The sequence below is a fragment of the Bos javanicus genome, chromosome 29 (assembly GCF_032452875.1).
Source record: "Bos javanicus breed banteng chromosome 29, ARS-OSU_banteng_1.0, whole genome shotgun sequence".
NCBI lineage: Eukaryota > Metazoa > Chordata > Mammalia > Artiodactyla > Bovidae > Bos > Bos javanicus.
The window spans coordinates 32,670,302-32,689,456 of NC_083896.1; the positions used below are offsets into that span (position 1 = coordinate 32,670,302).

Sequence of the window (19,155 nt, forward strand, 5' to 3'; positions counted from 1 at the left end):
AGTCCAAGGCAACGTGTCCATATGGGGAGGAGCCTCTCTCTGAATGGGGAAACCAAGAGTATGAATTGGCTGCTGACAGACTGAATCTGACTCACAGATGGATTTTCTTTGGCTCGCTTGCTGTTTCAAAAATTGTTCAATTAGTTGTCAACATTGAAAAACAGATTTCTTGTTTAAAAGTCTTCTTCATTTCTAGCTTTTCTTGAAAAAGAAAGTAGAAGATCTTGCTGCAGCAGCTCCACAATCTTGCATGAGAGTATTAGCTGGAGCTGAGTAAGGCTGCCCCCTGCGCATGAGTACTCACTGCAGTCCCCACCACTCCCTATAGTGTCCCCAAAACCCAGAGGAAGTTTTGGTTGCATTTACCATGTATTTCCCTGGTGATCGCATTTACCATGGGCTTCCCTGGTGACTAAGATGGTGAAGAATCCGCCTGCAATCCAGGAAACCCAGATTCAATCCCTGGGTTGGGAAGATCCCCTGTAGAAAGGAATGGCTACCCACTCCAGTATTCTTGCCTGGAGAATCCCATGGGCAGAGGAGCCTGGCAGTCTACAGTCCATGGGGTCTCAAAAGAGTTGGATATGAATGAAGTGATTGAGCACACATGCATGCATGCAAGCCAGTAAGAATCCTCCCTGACTTTGGAGTTCTTGGTTTCTAAGGAGATGATCCTACCCTCAGGCTACATACAGTCCGTGGGGTCACAAGAGTCAGACACGATGAGACAAAAACAAGGAGGAGCAAGCGGGTTGTCTGATCAGTATGCACATGCGGTGTGTCTGTGGTCAGAGAAGCAGCAGCTCCTCTCACTGACCTCACTCACCTACCTATGGAGGCAGCAAAGTTGGGTACCAGCCTCCTGGATTCTGGTCACCACAGCGTGCCCTCCTCACTCAGGAGGGACAGGTATTCACCCCACTCCTGGCAGAGGCAGACACACCTGAAATGAAGGAACATCCAGCCAGAGTCGTTCAAGGTGAGATCAGTGACTGCCAGCTCGTGGTCTCTGGTCTGGAAGGGACCAGGGCGTCCAGACAGAGATGCTTCTGGGAGTCAAAGGAGTTCTCGGGGACTATGTCAGGACACCATGTGTTGCCTGGCACCCTGTCTCCTTGGAGCGATTCAAGACCTGTGTGAGCGGATGCTGCTGTAGTGAGAAAAAGTCCAGGAGCCGCTGTAAGCACAAACAGGGGGCTTTTAGCTGGGGACAAAAGCCAGAGGGTGGATGGAGGAGAGGGGTGTTGGCCCCAGCTCTACGTGGCAGCCTGGGCAAAATCATGAACTGGTTTCCAAGCACGGATCAGGATGTGTCATCAGCTTCCTCCTCGGCCAGGTGTTTCAGAGCTCTGTTTAGAGGCTTCGGAATCAAATGTGTCCAGTTCTGCCACTTAATAACTGAACGGCCTTAAGCAAGTTCCTTAATCACTCTGCTTTTATGATCTGAACATGAAGCTGCTAAAACTGACTTAATAGATGTGTTTGAGCATTAAATGAGACTCTGCATAAGAGGCACCCAGCACGGAGATGGCCAGTCACGGGGGTTTAGTACATGAGCTTTTCTTTTCCTTTTTTTTTTTTTGTTTTATTTTTAGTTAAAGATCCAATTTTTTATTTTCATTCTTTAGCCATGCCACATGGCATGTGGGATCTTAGTTCCCTGACCAGGGATCAAATGCATACCCTTTGCACTGGAGGCATGAGTTCTAACCACTGGACCACCAGCGAAATCCCAGTGCGTGAGCTTTTGTGATTGTCTGCTCCTGTATCTCATGTCAAGAAGGCTCACCTCACTCCACTCATTGGGCACCGTCTTCGCCAAGTCTTTCCTGAGCCCTCCTCAGCCACTCAGGCCAAGCTGAGTCAGGAACCCCACCTTCGCCCCTCTGTCACTCTCTGCAGTGTCTTTTGCCTATGTGTCCCCACCAGTGCGTAAGCTCCACGAGGACAGAACATCGAGCAGGGGTCCGCAGTCTCTGTTGCCCGTTAGAATGGCCTGGGTCGGGCTCCCAGGGTGTAGGTCCCAGGCATCAGTTAGCATGGCATCCAGCTCCCAATTGATCACAGGGGGCACGCAGGGGGAGACTAGCCTCAGGACCAGCAGCCTCAAGGTCACTGGGAGCTGCTGGGAAAAAATGCAGAGTCTAGGAACCCCAGACCTACTGTATCAGAATCTGCATTTTAACAAGACATTTGTGCATGGAAAGCAAAGAAAAGGGGTGATGTGCTGCTCCATCCCCTACAACCTCTGCTCCTGAGCCATCATGTACATTTGTAGGTGATGCTCAGTGGAGGGTCACTGACTCACTGAACGAATCAATGAATGAATGAATGAGTCTTGTGCGTCACAGTTTCCAATGGGCTTTCACACGTGTGGAATCACATATGTTGTCACCCAGATACTTTCTGAACGTGGACTCAATGAGTAAAACCACCAGACATCCAGGAAATAAAAAATAGACTACCACCTAAGTTGATAAGAAAAAAATAGCTACAAAATGAGAGGATTTTTAAACAAATTACCTGATGGGTATTTTTAAGATGTGTTACTTCTGAGTTCTTTGCCATTCAGTCTCAGAATGCACTGAATAGAGCTTTGTTTGTTGCTTTTAAGGTTAGTAATTATAATGCTGGGAAACCAGGGCTGGCCCCCTGGGAGGAGCCAGCCCATCTGTGCAGTTTGGGCCCAGGCTCTGACTGGCTGGGACCACTGGCCGATTCCTTCTGGGCCAAGAGGGGTTCCACCATCAGATTCTGAGCCAGTGCCACCACCACCCTACCCCTCAACCCCTCCGAGGCTCCCCTGGACTTTGCTCTCTGCTGGCCCCAGCCTCTCTCACTGCTGTTTCTGCACCAGGCTCCAGGCAGGCAGCCTGCAGGCGCATCTCCTCTGGAGCTCAGGTTCTCTTCCAGCTTCTGTGGTTGTGGCAAGATTTCCTTGTTTGTGGTTGTCAGACTGAAGTCTCTGTTTCCTTGCTGGCTGCCAACAAGGGGATGCACTCAGCTCCTGGGGTTCACCTACATCCCTTGCCATGTGGCCTCTTCCATCTTTACAGCCACAAAGGGAATGTCTGTCCATCTAATTCTTCTTGTGCTTTCGGGCTCCTGCTTCAGGAAGAGCCCAGTCCTTTTAAGGGCTTATCTGATGAGGTCTGGCCCACCCCAGATGATCCTCCTTGCTTAGAGTCAACTGAACCAGAACACAGCCCTATCACTGGACTGAGAATCCTGTCCCCACACCCGGGGATGCATTGGGAGTGTCTGGGGGCAGGAATCGTGGGGCCCTCTCAGAATTCTGCCTGCTTTCATGTGCCCTCTCTGTTCCCAGTGCGTACTCTGCTGATAAGACTTTTTATTCTCCCTGCTTACATTGAGGGTCCTTGAGGGCACTGGGGCAACTTATTCATCAGCCAATTAGGAGTCTTTTCATATTTAGTAAGCAGTACAACTGTATAGATTCATATAGCATAGTATGCAGTTATCTCAATCTGAGAAGTGAACATATTCCCCTCCAATACTGTTCCTCCAATGCTCACTCAGTCGTGTCCACCTCTTTGTGACCCCCATGGACTGTAGCCCTCCAGGCTCCTCTGGGATTTCCCAGGCAAGAATACTGGAGTGGGTAGCCATTCCCTTCTCCAGGGGATCTCCCCGATCCAGGGATCAAACCTGTGTCTCTTGCATTTCCTGCATTGGCAGGCAGATTCTTTACCACTAGCACCACCTGGGAAACCCCCAATACTCTTCCTCCAATCTCATCCCAAATCCGAGGGAACTCAGACTTTGACCCAGCACATCTGAGAGAGAAAGGAGGATATGGCTAAGGGTGCCCGCTATGCCCACTCCACAGTCGGAAACTGAGTCTGAGACAAGGCTCCCAGGCCAGTGCTGTCTTCAGGATACCCTGCTGGTCCCCACTTGCAGTTTCTGTCAAGCTGCTGTGTCCACAACTTCCTAAAACACCTGATGACACGGAGTTTTCTTCACTGGGGGTTGGGTGGGAGATATTTTTTGAAATTCTTAATACAGAGGTGCATTTAAATGGATGTCAGATTAACGAATGCATCCTCTGAAATACAACTTCCTTTGAGTTTTCTTCTTTTGATTCTTTCTCCACTTGTGTTTTTATATCAAAGAGACTAAACCACTTTGCTGGACTTGAAGCTCTGCCTCTCCCAGGAGCTTTAATCATGTCTGGGCACAACTTTCCATTCAGGATGTAGGAGAGGATGAAAGATGAAGAGCAATATTGGCCTTGATGAGATTGAGTAGGATTTGCTCACGTCATGGCCTCTCCCTGGCCCTGCAGAAAGCAGTGCCCACACTCGGCTTGCCTTGGCCAGGCCCACGCTTTCCCTGCTTCTCTCTCCACAGACATCTGGGTTCAAAGAGGCAAGGCTAGAATACAAAGCATACAAGGCCTGGCTCTGCACTCACCTTCCTGCTTTATTACCAGCTCTGAGCGCAGGAGCTGGACTCAAATAGCTCTTCAATTAGTGCTTGTTCCGTGAATGCATAAATTAATACAGAGGATCTTGAAAATCTGATTGAAGAATCTTCATTGTCCATGAAAACCCTTTCGACTTGAGCCCACAGCACTGGAGACTGAGATTTCTACTGTGGGCAATTTGCCTACTCTAAGTAATTTGGGGCTTCCCTGGTGCCTTAGACGATAAAGAATCTGCCTGCAATGCAGGAAACCCAGGTTTGATCCCTGGGTGAGGAAGACCCCCTAGAGAAGAGAATGGCTACCCACTCCAGTATTCTTGCTGGAGAATCCCATGACAGGGGATCCTGGCAGGCTACGGTCCATGGCGTTGCAGAGAGTCTGACATGACTTAGCCACTAACACTAAGTAGGAGTCAGGTAGTTGAGGCTCCATGCCTGACACCTGCCCTACAGATCGCACACGGGTCCTTAAAGTATCAGACTCAGATGCTCCCTGCCTCTCTCTTCTTTAAAATGGGGTTATGGGACTTCCCTGGTGGTCCAGTGGTTAAGACTTCACCTTCCAATGCTGGGGGTATGGATTCAGTCCCTGGTCTGGGAGCTAAGAGCTCATATGCCTTGCAGCCACAAAAACAAAACATATAACAGAAACAATATTGTAGCAAATTCAATAAAGACATTTAAAATGGTCCATATTAAAAAAAATCTTTAAAAATAGAATAAAATAAAATGAGGTTACTGTGCAATTGCATTAAATTTCAATTCAAGGAAAGTTTGTGCTTACACTTGTTTTTTTTCATATATTCTTTCCCTGAGTGTCCATGATCAAACTGAGGCAAGCAGGGCTCTCCTCTGGTCTCAGTGGTAAAGAAGCCACCTGCCAGTGCAGGAGGCACTTGTACTATCCCTGGTCCGGGAAGATCCCAAATGCGCTGGAGCAAATAAGCCTGTGCACCACAACTACTCGGCCTGCACTCTAGAGCTTGAGAGCTGCAACTGATGAAGCCCAAGAGCCCAAGAGCCCATGCTGTGCAAGAAGGGACGCCACCACAATGAGAAGCCGGCTCACCACAACTAGAGAAAAACCCGTGCACAGCAACGAAGACCCAGCGCAGCCAACAATAAATAAACAACTTAAAAAAAGAAACTGAGGCAGAGAAAGTTAAGGCTGTTTCTCTTTGGATCTCAGAGCAGGTGTGTTGGATGTTAGGCTGGAATCCAGGTCTCGCCCTGGGTTGAGCGGGTGATCCTTCCTGTGATGATTCTCGCTCACCTGGAGAATGGGTGCCAGCGTCACATCAGAAATCGACCACTCTTCCTATCTGCTGGACCCAAGAAGTTTTCCGATCTGGGTAGAGGTGTCCCAGAAAGCCTTTTTTTTTTCTGTTTCCAGTACAGACAAGGCTTTCTCCTGCGAGGATGTATGAAAGTAGGTTTAAAAATAAAGAAGGAAACAGTGCAGAAAATCAGTGGAAGGCTGCCCTCCTGAAAGAGCTGAGGGCAGAGAGTGTGCTTTCTTGTCCATGACTCATTCTCGCGGGTACTGAGCCCGCCCTGCCCAGTATCAGAGGCTGGGGAAGCCAAAGGAAGCATTCCCAGTGGACCCCCCATCTGGGTTCCAGCCGCTGGGGTCCCCAGGAGCACCTGGAACCTCAGCATCAGCAGCATTTCTCCTTGTTTCTGGGCACCTCTGGTCAGGACTTAGTAAACAGTCTCCTAGCTAAGGGCCAGAGTGAGATCATGCTTGGGTTTTTGCAAAGCGGCACCAACCATTCTTTCTCGTTTCATTTATCTCTGTAACTGCCACGCAGAGGACAGGGAGCAGGTGGCCTGTGCGGAATAGGAAATGGCCAACGGATGTCTCTGACAAACAGCACTTCCAAGGACCCTTCAATATGATATTTGAAAGGTCATCTTGAAATTGCAGCAGCCACCCAGGCAGCAGTGAGAACTTCCTCAACCAGTCAGTGAGGCAGTTAGCTCATGACTTATAGAACGTACGTCCAGCTTGTTCCATTGGGGACCTGGTTCTCTGGGAAGGAGAGTTACTGCAAAATCAAGAAGGTGCTTAGAAAGAAGAAGGGCTGAGTGATGGCATCCCCAGAATTAGAAGCTCCTAGAACTTTCTAGAAAGAACAGCCCATTCATCTAAGCCAGAGCCTTAGAATCTCAATGACTGCAGGCCATTGCTTGGTGGGTACTGTAGCCCCTGGGCTGGAGCCAGACAGACCTAGATCCAAAACCTAAGTTGGCCACTTACCACCTGCGATTCCTTTTCCTTGTCTGAAAACAGAGGATGATAACACTACTAGTGTAAGACTCTATTGTGAGGATTAAATGAAATCAAACAATATTGATTTCATAGCTGGCTCAGGACTGGACAGGAACTGAAGCTGTTGCTCTTGGCTACAGAGTCTTATGGTCCCGCCCAGGTTCATCAGAGTCTTTGAGCATCTTTTAAAATAAGATGGAGTGTGATTTTATTGGCGTATGATTGCTCTACAATGCTGGGTTAGTTTCTGCAGTACAGCAAAGTGGATCAGTTCTACATATGTATATATTCCCTCTCTTTTAGATTTCCTTCCCATCTGGGTTACAGCATTTTAATGTCTGCGAGCAAAATATCAGAAAAACTGTAGATGGAGTTCTACAGGATTCTAGGTGTTTCTTTAAAGTGCACCATACTGGTAAAGAACCCGCTAGCCAATGCAGGAGACCTGGGTTCAACTCCTGGGTCTGGAAAACCCCCTGGAGTAGGAAGTGGTAACCCACTCCAATATTCTTGCCTGGAAAATCCCCTGGACCAAGGAGCCTGGTGGGCTACAGTGCATAGGGTTAAAGAGTCGGGCATGACAGAAGCAACTTAGCACTAGATATAGTCCAAAAATATTTTACAACCCTTTTGAAAGCCTTGGGGCATTAACATCGTGCCTGTCTCGATTTCTCACAGAGAAGGGAATTACTGTATCAGAATTTATAATGGCAAGTCTAAACAGCAATTTGTTATATTGGTAAGTGCTCAGACAGCCTGACTTCCCGCTCAGACGGTTCGAGTGACCACAGGGTGAATCAGACACATGCTGCCTTTTCCTTTCTGTCTGCTGCTAAGATCTCATATGACAAGAAAGGAGATGCTGCTGCTGCTAAGTCACTTCAGTCGTGTCCGACTCTGTGCGACCCCATAGAGAGCAGCCCATCAGACTCTCCTGCTCCTGGGATTCTCCAGGCAAGTACACTGGAGTGGGTTGCCATTTCCTTCTCCAATGCATGAAAGTGAAAAGTGAAATGAAAAGTGAAAGTGAAGTTGCTCAGTCGTGTCCAACCCTCAGTGACCCCATGGACTGCAGCCTACCACCAGGCTCCTCCGTCCGTGGGATTTTCCAGGCAAGAATACTGGAGTGGGTTGCCATCGCCTTCTCCGAAGAAAGGAGATAGGGAGGGATAAAAGAAAGAGCACAGGCTTTGGGCCCGACCGGCTGGAACCCAATATCAGCTCTTCCACCTGGATGTCACTTATCCTGTTTGGGACTCATGTTGTTCTTGCTGTTCAGTCGTTCAGTCATGTCCAACTCTTTGTGACCCCATGGACACAAAGCACACCAGGCTTCCCTGTCCTTCGCTCTGTGGGACTATTGGGACTCACAGTTCCTAGTTGTTCATCCATTTATTCAGTAACTACTTTTTAAGTGCATAATACGTGCCAGGCTGTGCTCTGGGTACTTGGCATGTATCAGGGAACAAAACAGGCCCCAAATTGAGCCTGAGGCATGGGGAGCTCACATTCTAAAGGAGGGAGAGAGACTTAGAAATAAGCCTGATGCCTGAGTGGTATTTCTATAACGGAGATTACAAGCTCTCAACAGGTTGTTGTGGTGATAACAAGTGACTGTACCTATCCAGCATGGAACACAGCAGGCATTTAATAAAGTGTTGCAATTACTCTTTTAAAAAAATTGCTCCCAGGGACTTCCCTGGTAGTCCAGGGGCTAAGACTCCTTGCTCCTAAAGCTAGGGACCCAGGTTCGATCCCTGGTCAGGGAACTAGATCCTGCATTAAGCAACTAAGACCCAGCATAGCCAAATAAATAGATATTAATAAAATAAAATAATTTCTCCCAGGTTTCTTTAAAGCTTTTAAACAGTAAGCATGAAGTTTGCATCTAGAATGTGTTCATTTATTTGTTAAGTAAATAACCATTGAGCTTCCATTGTATGGTAGAACCCGCACTAGGCGCCTGGAATAAAAACAAATATAGGATCCAGAAAGGAGGATCCCTGCCCTGAGCATTCCCCGGGCTGCCTCTGGTGCACATATTCTGGTCCAGTGTACAGTAGAGGGGAGCCCTTTGAGCGCACAAAGGCAGAGTGTCCTTGAAGTTTAGGGTTTCTGTGAATCCGAACAGTCTACTTCACTGAGGATGTCTTTTTAAAATTTTATTGAAGTATAGTTGATTTACAATGGAGTGCTAATTTCCTCTGTACAGCTCAGTTATATACATGTATATTCAGTTATATAACTCAGTTATATACATATATATTCTTTTCCATTATGGTTTGTCACCAGATACTGAATATATTTCCCTGTGCTACACAGTAGGACCTTGTTGTTTATCCATCCTATATATAAGTTTGCATCTGCTAATCCCAAACTCCCTCTCCACCCCTCTCTCGCCACCTCTCTTTGGCAACCACCCTGTTTTGTTTCAGATATGTTCATTTGTATCATATTTTAGATTTCACATATAAGTGATATGGTATGGTATTTGTCATTCTCTTTATGACTTACTTTGCTTGGTATGATAATCTCTAGGTACATCCACGTTGCTGCAAATGGTATTACACTCTGCAAAAGAGTATTCCACTCTTGACGGCTGAGTAATATTCCTGTGTGTGTGTGCATGTGTGTGTGTGTGCGTGTGTGTGTGTGTGTATCACATCTTCTTTATTCATCTCTTGATGGACATTTGTGTTGTTTCTGTATCTTGCCTATTGTAAATAATGCTGCTTTGAGCATAGGGGTGCATGTACTTTTTCGAATTCTAGTTTTGTCTAGGTATATGCCCACGGGTGGGATTGCTGAATCGCATGACATCTCCTTCTTTAGTTTTTTGAGGAAACTCCATACTGTTTTTCATAGTGGCTGCAATTCACATTCTCACCAACAGCTTTGTAGAAGGGTTTCCTTTTCGCCACATCCTCTCCAGCATTTATTATTAATATCTATTGATTTTTTGGCAATGGCCATTCTGACTGGTGTTAGGTAGTACCTCTTTGTAGATTTGATTTGCATGTCTTTAACAATTAGCAACGTTGAGCATCTTTTCATTGCTTATTGGCCATCTGACAATGTCTTTTTAAATTCAATGCATCCCAGTCATGGCTGGCGATTCTAGGAATGCCATGAACCAGGATATGGAGATTGGGGTCACTCCCAGGGACCCTAAGAAGATTCCCAAACAGGCCCGAGATTACATCCCCATTGCCACCGACCGCACGCGCCTCCTGTCAGAGGGCAAGAAGCCGAGGCAGCGCTACATGGAGAAGAGCGGCAAGTGCAACGTCCATCACGGCAATGTCCAGGAGACCTACCGCTACCTGAGCGACCTCTTCACCACCCTGGTGGACCTCAAGTGGCGCTTCAACCTGCTTGTCTTCACCATGGTCTACACCATCACCTGGCTGTTCTTCGGGTTCATCTGGTGGCTCATTGCTTACATCCGGGGTGACCTGGACCACGTCGGGGACCGGGAGTGGATCCCTTGTGTAGAGAACCTCAGCGGCTTCGTGTCTGCCTTCCTGTTCTCCATCGAGACGGAGACCACCATCGGGTACGGCTTTCGGGTGATCACGGAGAAGTGTCCGGAGGGCATCGTCCTCCTGCTGGTCCAGGCCATCCTCGGCTCCATCGTCAACGCCTTCATGGTGGGGTGCATGTTCGTCAAGATCAGCCAGCCCAAGAAGAGAGCTGAGACCCTCATGTTTTCCAACAACGCCGTCATCTCACTTCGAGATGAGAAGCTCTGTCTCATGTTCCGGGTGGGCGACCTCCGCAACTCGCACATTGTGGAGGCCTCCATCCGCGCCAAGCTCATCAAGTCCCGGCAGACCAAGGAGGGCGAGTTCATCCCCCTGAACCAGACCGACATCAACGTGGGCTTCGACACGGGGGACGACCGCCTCTTCCTGGTTTCCCCGCTCATCATCTGTCACGAGATCAACGAGAAGAGCCCTTTCTGGGAGATGTCGCGGGCCCAGTTGACCCAGGAGGAGTTCGAGGTCGTGGTCATCCTGGAAGGGATGGTGGAGGCCACAGGTGAGCCTCCCCAGCTCCTTCTCCTCCCCAGCCCCTCCCCATCCCCTCCCCAGCCCTGGTGATCAGACCCCTGCTGATTCCAGAAGGTGCAGCCTGAAGGCGGCAGCTCAATCAGCCCCACCCCCCAAATGGTGATCTTCAGGATGGAATTACGAGAGCAGATAATGTGTGCCGGGACTTCCTGGTGGCTCCATGGCAAAGAACCCAATCCAGTGCAGGAGATGTGGGTTTGATCCCTGGGTTGGGAAGATCCCCTGGAAAAGGAAATGGCAACCCATTCCAGTATTCTTGCCTGAAAAATCCCATGGACAGAGGAGCCTGGTGGTTTACAGTCCATGGGGTCGCAAAGAATCAGACACAACCAAGCGTGCGTGCACACACACACACACACACACACAAAATGTGTGTTGAACCCCCTCCCCCCCAATGTCTGGGCATGGTCTAGACTCTAAGTGCACAGTAACTCATTGAGTGAGATGGTTTTCCTTCAGGTACAGGTGTAGAAACAGAGACAGAGGTAAGCGCTCCTAAGTCACTGAACCAGGATGCAGGCCAAAGCCAGGTGACCCAAAGCCTGGTTTCCAACAGGCTACACCACCTGTCCTTCCCTCCCCAAAGGTGTCACCCAAAGGGGGTTCTGTGAGCACATGACTTTGAGAAACTGAGTTGAACAAAGGTGAACAGGCTTCTTACAGGAGGTCTTTACATGTGAATCGCCACCTGAGGCAAGGACAGGGTGAGTCCCAAAGTCACAGAATCCTCTTCTGGGAGAGACTCCCAAGTCCCACACCCTTAGGCCCCTGTGGGGCAGGCTGTCCCTCAGCTTCCCTGTGGAAGTGGCTCTGTGAACACGGGTGTGTGCAAAAGACAGTGCATCACACTCACACGTGTCCGGCCAGCACCTCCCTGCCCAGCGACTGACTCATGGCAGCTGAGCACTTCCCGCCTCCCAGCTCTGTGTGGGGCTCAGGGAAGCCAAGGCCTGGGGGAGCCCATATCCCCACCACACTCCCTGGGCAAGGGAGCCCCACTAACTGTGGGCCCTCCTCTGCTTCCCCCTTCTTCCTGCCCTCCTTTCTCACTCACAGAGGCATCTGAGCACCTGGCCTGGCCCTAAGGATGACTCATAGAAAACTCACTGGAGCTGAGAATATATATGTTTTTCTAATCTGGCAACAGCACTGGAGGGCTGGCTTCGACCCTGTTTCACAGATGTGGAAGCTGCTTCATGCAGACAGGAGGGTCTATTGTATTTGGCGCTGTCACTCAGGCATCTAGAGTTTGTCAGCCACACCACACTGCCCCCTATAAGGTTGGGGGCCTTGCGTAAAGGTGGCCAAACAAGCCTTCCTGGCCTCTCGGGGGGCTGGGTGGGCGGCTCGGATGGGGCAGCCACAGACAGACCTTCCTGAGTGGAGCAAAACCTCTGGGGTGTGAACAGGCTCCAGGGACCCAGGCAAGGGGAGCTGCTCAGCCATCTGCCGGGGACCCAGGCTGGCCAGGCGGCATATGGTGGCAGCCGGGGAACCCCTGGGACAGGACAGGGGGGTGGACTCTCCTCCCACCGCTGGGAGCTTGCAGGTCACGCCATCCTTGGAGCCAGGGTCAGACCAGAACATGGGCTGAGATTCTGGAAAAGAGCTCCATTGCGAGGCCACAAAGGTCAGCTCGGGAATGTGGGGAAGGTAGGAAAGCAGTGCCTTACCATGCTTCTCCTCTCCGCCGGCCCGTCACTGCCACTCACTGACCTCTCCCAGCGTGGCTCCTCAGAGTCAGGTCCCTCGGTTGACCTGCCCTATCTGGTTGCCCTCCTCTCTTCCCATGGCCTGGGTTACTCTAGTTCTGCAGGGAGGAAAGAGAGGGAGACTGCCACCCACATGGGCTCTGATCTCAGCCACTTTAGGAGCTTGGTTGCCACATTCATGGAACCAAGCACAGGCTATGCGTTCAGGCCGAGGTTTGACTGGCGCAGCTCTGTGCAGCCTGCACGTGTGAGTTTGGGCAGGTTGCTCAACTCACCAGCAGGATGAAGATAACAAACCTCAGAGGCTCACAAGGGAAGGGGTTAAATGATGAAATGGAGGGGTGTATGTGAAGCACAATGCCTGCCACCCAGAGCGGCTTCTGTCCTTTCCAAATGCATTGCAAGCTGACTGCCAGGCACACTGGTGGGTTTCCAGTCATAGAACAGCCCCCTTCTAAGAGGTGGGATGGAAGAAGGGCAGGAAGACCCCAGGGGGCTTGGTCCAAAGCGCCCACGGAGTCCAGTCTCGCTGTGTTTCCTGAATTCCTCAAGCCTGCAGATCTTTGGCTTGTGTCTGCACTGGTCAGTGCCCAGCATCGGTTTCTACACATCTGCTGAGCTGGGGGTTGTCCAAGGACCGAGGGAAGACATCTGGAGCAGGCGGGACCCCGCAAGCCAAGAGCACGTGGGGTCCACTGGGGTTACCTGGCGGTCTGTGGGTCTGGGGTGCATGAGACCCCTGCCAGAGAACACTTAAACTGGGGAGAGGGGGTGCTGAGCAGACATTTCCTTCAGTTTTCAAAGAGCACAAGCCAGGACTTTCCTCAGCCAAAAGATTAAATATCAGAAAACTGCTTCCCTGTGACCCTGAGGACAGAGGCGTCCTCATCCATAAACAAAGCTGTCCTCTCTGGAGAGAAAGCAGCACCTAAAAATAACATAGGCAAGCCAGGGCTGAGCCGACAGGGAATGGGGGCATTGGAGCATGCTCCAACCAAGGAGCCATGCTGTGTGTGTGTGTGTGCGCACACATCCGTGGGGGGGGGTGTGTACACACGTGTAGGCTTTTGCCCGTATGGATCCACCCCAAACAACCCCGTGTATTCTAAATGCCTGTCAGCTTCTCTGGGTTGAGCCACTCTGAATTTATCTTTGTTCAAACTTTCTTCATCTTTTCTTATCTCGGTCTTCTAGAACTTAATGCATGTTCAGGAACCACATCCATTCCTGAATTATTCACTCCCATCTCTAGGAACCTACTCCACAATCTTGCATTGTTAATTTCTAATTTTCTGCCTCCATCACACCTTGAGCTCTTTAGGGCAAGAGTTGTATCTTATTCAGCTTTATGTCTCCATTTGCTTAGCACAAAGCTGATATTCAACATATGCTTGATGAATGATTGGGTGGATAATTGGGTGGGTGGATTGATGGATCAGTGATGAATGAATGGATGGGTGGATGAATGGATGGATGATGAAAGATGATGGATGGATGGATGGATGGTTGGATGAATGGATAGATGATGGATAGATGCACAGATGGACAGATGGATGAAAGATGTTGAATGGATGGATAGAAGGATGATGAATGATGGGCTGATGGATGGATAATGGATGGAAGACTGTGGCCACTCCTAATACATGTGCCCTCTGTGCACCCAGGCATGACTTGCCAAGCACGGAGCTCCTACATGGATACCGAGGTGCTCTGGGGCCACCGGTTCACACCAGTCCTCACCTTGGAAAAGGGCTTCTATGAGGTGGACTACAACACCTTCCACGACACCTATGAAACCAACACGCCCAGCTGCTGTGCCAAGGAACTGGCAGAAATGAAGCGGGAAGGCCGGCTCCTGCAGTACCACCCCAGCCCCCCACTGCCAGGGGGTTGCGTTGGAGCAGAGCTGGGTGCAGAGGCGGAGCAGGAAGGAGAGGAAGAGCCTGAGGGTCTGAGTGGGTCCCAGGAGACCAAGGACTCTGCGTGAGGACGGCACTCTCCCCGTGACCTCCCCTCATTCCCCTCTGTGCTCCCTTCTCACGAGCACAGAGGCTGCGGGACTGGGGTCGAAGGGCTGAGTGGGCTGGGTTGTGTGAATGTGCTGAGTGTGCTGTTTTGGGGGTGGGGGTAGCCAGGAGCCTTTAAGGCTCTGTAGGGAGGAGTAGTAACCGAGTCTTGGCACCTCCCAGCCCAGGATCTACTGGAGCAGGTGGCTTCCAGCTGGTCCCCATGGCAGTGCTGTCTCTCCTCCCTGGCCTCTGTCACACGGGCTAAGGGCCAGACCAGGAGGGCTTGTCTCACAGTGCAACATCCAGGTGACCTCTGTCCTCACACCTCTCTCTGCCAGCTGGCCCAGATCACCTTCCTCTTGGGGTTTCACAGACCAAGCGGCAGCCCCCTCCCGCCGAGGGCTGACACCTAGAGAAGGCTGCTGCCCCCTTCCCCTCATTCCAGCCATCGTGGAGCCTGTTGTGGATTCAGGGTGGGAGACTCTCCAATCTGGAGGCTCCAATCCTTGGTTCCCAGGGGAGCTCACAGACCTCAGTGGTTCGGGTCACATAGAATTCCTTGCAAATCTGCCACCAGTGACCACTCAGAGCACTAAGGCCCTCACCGCTGGATCTCAGCATTACCTGTGAAGTGTGTGCTTTCCCCGCTGTGTTCTGCGGGTCCGATGTAGCCTGCAGACCACTGCTCTCCTTAGGGTGATGTTTAGTCGGGGGTCACTTCCTGGCCGCCCCAGCCATACCGTGCCTGCACCTCCCACCAAAGAGAGAACCCCAGCAGCTGGACCTGTGCTAGGACATCTGGCCCCAAGAATCTCAAAGTGCTTCTCACTTTCACTGTGGTTTCCCGCATAGTCTCGGAGCCTGTGGTGTGATCCATCCAGGGAGAATGCTGTGGCCAGAGGGCAAGATGAGCCAGTCGGTGCTGAAGCAGGGAGGGGGAGGGAAGACACACAGAGAAAGGCAAACAAAACCTGAATTTTAAAATGAGCAGTGGCACCAGCTGTCACCAAGATCGCTGACTTCAAGCTTTGCTACCAGGTGAAGCAGGGACGTGAAGCCCAGGGAGAAGTGCCTGCAGGGCTGGGGCCACCTTCCAGCCGAGGTGGGGGACTCTGAGCTGATGCTGCTGCCCTGGGTCTCCTCTCCGACAGGTGGGGGTCTAATGAGGTGGCTGGGCTGGGAGGGCAGGAAGGATGGCCAGAAAAGGGGAGTGGGTGCCATCCCCACCTTGCAAACGTGGAGAATCAGAGAAGGGGTGAACATTAAGAGAGCACTGAATGGAGAAGAGTCTTAAAAACAGCAAGGCATGAGAATTCCCTAATGGCCCAGTGGTTAGAACTCTGCGCTTTCACTGCTGAGGGCTGGATCCCTCTTGGTGGGGAAATAGAATCCCGCAGGCCAAGTGGTGCTGCCAAAAAAACCAACAATGGCAGAAGGCTTTCCCTTTCAGCCAGGAGGCGCAGGAAGAGGACGGACAGACGCTGCAGCTGTCATGGTGATGGGGCACATCTGGTGTGTGGAGGCTGACAGGCTTCCAGTCAGCTGACCTAGACCTGGAGAGATGTCAGAAGTTCCGGCCACAGAACTGTGGAGGCCTCCCCACCACCATGGCAGAGCTCTCGGCTGACCTTTGGAAAGGGAAGCCTCTTTCTGCCCCGGGTGCAAAGCACCTCCCCAGGGAGTAAGAGTAGGAAGTTAAGGCTGAGCCAGGGGGACTGGCTTTGGATCGCAGGCTGGGTTTTCCAGGTGCTGGGGCTGCAAAGAAGAGGAGGCAGGCGGCCACACTCAGGGGAGGGGACCCAGTTCTCAGGCAAGGGGCTGGATCTGGAGAGGGGGCGCCAGGAAGCAGGGAGGAGCAGGGTGTTCCTACAGGCTGGCCCTGAGTCCTGACTCCAGGCAGGCATCCCTCTGTAATGAAGCAGGTCGTGGAGGGAACCAGGAATGGGCTGGAATCCTGTCCTCCAGGGAAAGGAGAGCAGGCAGCCTGGCACACTAAGATTAGATGCATTGGGGTCTTGAGCTATAGCTGGAACTGTGAAGTGCGTGCCCATCCTCAGCCCACCAGATCCAAGGCTTGCACTGCAGGACTGTTTTGTTTCCCTCCCCTCCACCCCACCAGATCTAAATGCTGCCTTCGTCAAAACCCATCAGTGCCTGCAGGTTTAGAGTGCTCAGTGAGGCAGGTTAGCAAGGATGGGAAAACCACAGGAGAAGCAGGCCTTGCAGCCGGGCTGGGTCTGGGCTATTTCACACCTGCCTGCACCTAGCAACCCCAGGTGGCCACGTGAGTCACTCCCCTGTGTCCTAGCTCTGTGGTAGCCCCCCACAAATCCAGGCCACATCATGTTTCAGCCAACTGCAGACATGGTGGAGCCTCAGAAAAGAAGAGATCAGCACCATCCTCTTGAAAAGTCCCCAGAGGGGCCAGAGCCCCCTGCACTGGTATGAATCGGGTAGCAATCCCACTGTGCACCTTAGCTGCTGTTTCTCAAGAAAATTCAAAGGCAAGAAGGCTGCCTTTTGTATCCCTAGGCAATCCTTCTTGGTGACCAACTGATCAAACTAAAGTCTGAAATACTCCACAAGTCATTTTCTGATAGTTCTTCTATCAACAAAAACTCACTCAATGTAGAGTCTGATGAAGGTTGGAACCTCAGTGGATCACTTTAAAAACACTGAATCTACCCACAAGCCACCTATGAGTCCCAGCCCTTAGCCCCACGGTTCTTAGCCCACATATCACCTCTGATGGGTCACAGAGAGGTGAGCCAGGCTGGCTGCGAGGTGGCTACTCACAAGCCTCAGCATTTCCAAAATCCCAAAGAACATTCTCATCGGTCAGACCCTAAAGCCTTGGGAGCTAACTTCCTGCTTCAACTTCTGTGTGCTCTGGAACCGTCCCCTGTAAGGGTGAAGCCTCCAGGAGCTCAAAAGAAGGTAAGTCCCCTCCACTCATCCTCGCAGCATCCATCTGACACCTGCTAGGTCTCCATGGCCTTGCCCAAAGACGCCTGTTCCCAGGTCAGGTTGAACAAGCTTTGCCCATGACTCTACCCTCCAGACGCCACCCTCCCTGTGCAGTCAGCCCACTTCCTGTCATTTCCTTCTCCTGGTCGAGGTCCTAGCTGCAGCAGCTGGCCTTGACGGAGGAGAAGGAGCCCTCATCCATCTGGAGAGAGCTCTCCTGCTCGTGATCAGTAATAGCCAGCACCTTCTGTCACACTCGGGCCCCATGCCTGCCTTCCATACAGGCCTCAGCCCTGGGTCTTCCGAGTATTGAAAGCCACAGACACTTGAAATTTCTGTATTGAAGTTGCCCCAAACTAAAACAACTCCCCCTCCCTCTTAAGTTGCCTGCTGTCACCTAAAAATATGCCCTGAACACATCTTTGGGCAAACACCCTTTACTGTGCACCGGCTTTGTGCCTGTGGGTTAGGTCCTTGCCTGGAAGATGGTGGGTGATTCTCAAAAGCCTGCTGAGAAACGCTTAGGAACCCATTGCTGCCAAAGAGATAACTGAGGTTCAGAGATGTTAATTCCGTTGCTCAAGGCCATAGATAGTCTAAGGACCATGGGTCCCAGAGCAGAGCCTCCCAAACACAGACGGGCCATCATCCTGCATAAACCCCTGCCCCCAGGGCAGCTCCCGAGCTCCCTGGAAGGAAGGAAGGAAGACAGCCCCACCTCTCCTGGCCGCCCCTGTGTGCTGTGCTGTGGACGTCAGCTTCCATCCACCAGCAATGTTCTCCCACGGCAGGACAATTGGGAAACACCTTTTTCTGATTCTTAGGGAATTAATGAGCTGTGAAAAGAGATTAGATGGGGAATTATTGCTTTGGGGAAGAAGCCACTTATTCTGCTCAACTTGGTTTTTGCTAAACACATCTCCTTAAACTCCTATGTCAAATCTCTTCCTCCCTGTGTAAGACTTGTCAATCTTCTCATTAAAAAGAACAGCATTGCACTGCTGAAAATTCATCCAATAAAGTGGATTTGATCTTACAGAACTCTTCCTCATTTTAAGTAGATAGCCGTTGGTTGCCGTTCAATTCACTGCCAGTTTAAGCAAACTTGTCCTTCTTGTTTTCAGTAGTGCGTGCACTGCCATGGCCGACCCTTTGAGCCAACTCTTTGGACTGTAGCCCTCCAGGCTCCTCTGTTCATGGGATACTCCAGGCAAGAATACTAGAATGTGTTGCCATTTTCCTCCTCCAGAGGATCTTCCTGACCCAGGGATCAAACCCACATCTTCTGTGTCTCCTGCATTTCAGGTGGATTCTTTACCTGCTGAGCCATTAGGGAAGCCCCTAGAAACACTGTGTGTATGTCAAGTTGCTTCAATCGTGTCCTACTCTTTGCAACCCTATGGGCCCTGGCCCACCAGGTTTCTCTGTCCATGGGATTCTCTAGGCCAGAATACTGGAATGGGTTGCCATGCCCTTCTCCAGGGGTATCAGTATCTTAATTGCAGTGGAGGTGATAGTCTGGGCAAGGTGGGGAGGAGGAGACAGGAATCAGGGCTCAACCTCCAGACACAGAGCAGAGCGAGGTCGCCATCACCCAGAGCATGCAAGCTATGTGCCTTCTCCTATTAGATCATTCATTCCATCCCCCACATCATTCTCACACATGTTTTTAC

General features: G+C 50.9%; 1 protein-coding gene across 5 annotated transcripts in view; it reads left to right on the plus strand.

Moving 5' to 3' along the window:
• Positions 1-18,539, plus strand: part of KCNJ5 (potassium inwardly rectifying channel subfamily J member 5) — a 28,357-nt gene extending 9,818 nt beyond the window's left edge. The window contains exons 2-4 of one of the 5 annotated variants that reach the window (XM_061406422.1): positions 9,260-9,335; positions 9,824-10,762; positions 14,171-18,539. In XM_061406422.1, the coding sequence (XP_061262406.1) occupies positions 9,826-10,762; positions 14,171-14,493 (1,260 nt within the window). In that variant the 5' untranslated portion in view covers positions 9,260-9,335; positions 9,824-9,825 and the 3' untranslated portion in view covers positions 14,494-18,539. Of the gene's footprint in view, positions 1-510; positions 9,338-9,823; positions 10,763-14,170 lie in introns of those variants that run through there. The other 4 variants (XM_061406421.1, XM_061406423.1, XM_061406424.1 and 1 more) reach the window with 4 other exon arrangements.
• The last annotated feature ends 616 nt before the right edge of the window (positions 18,540-19,155 follow it).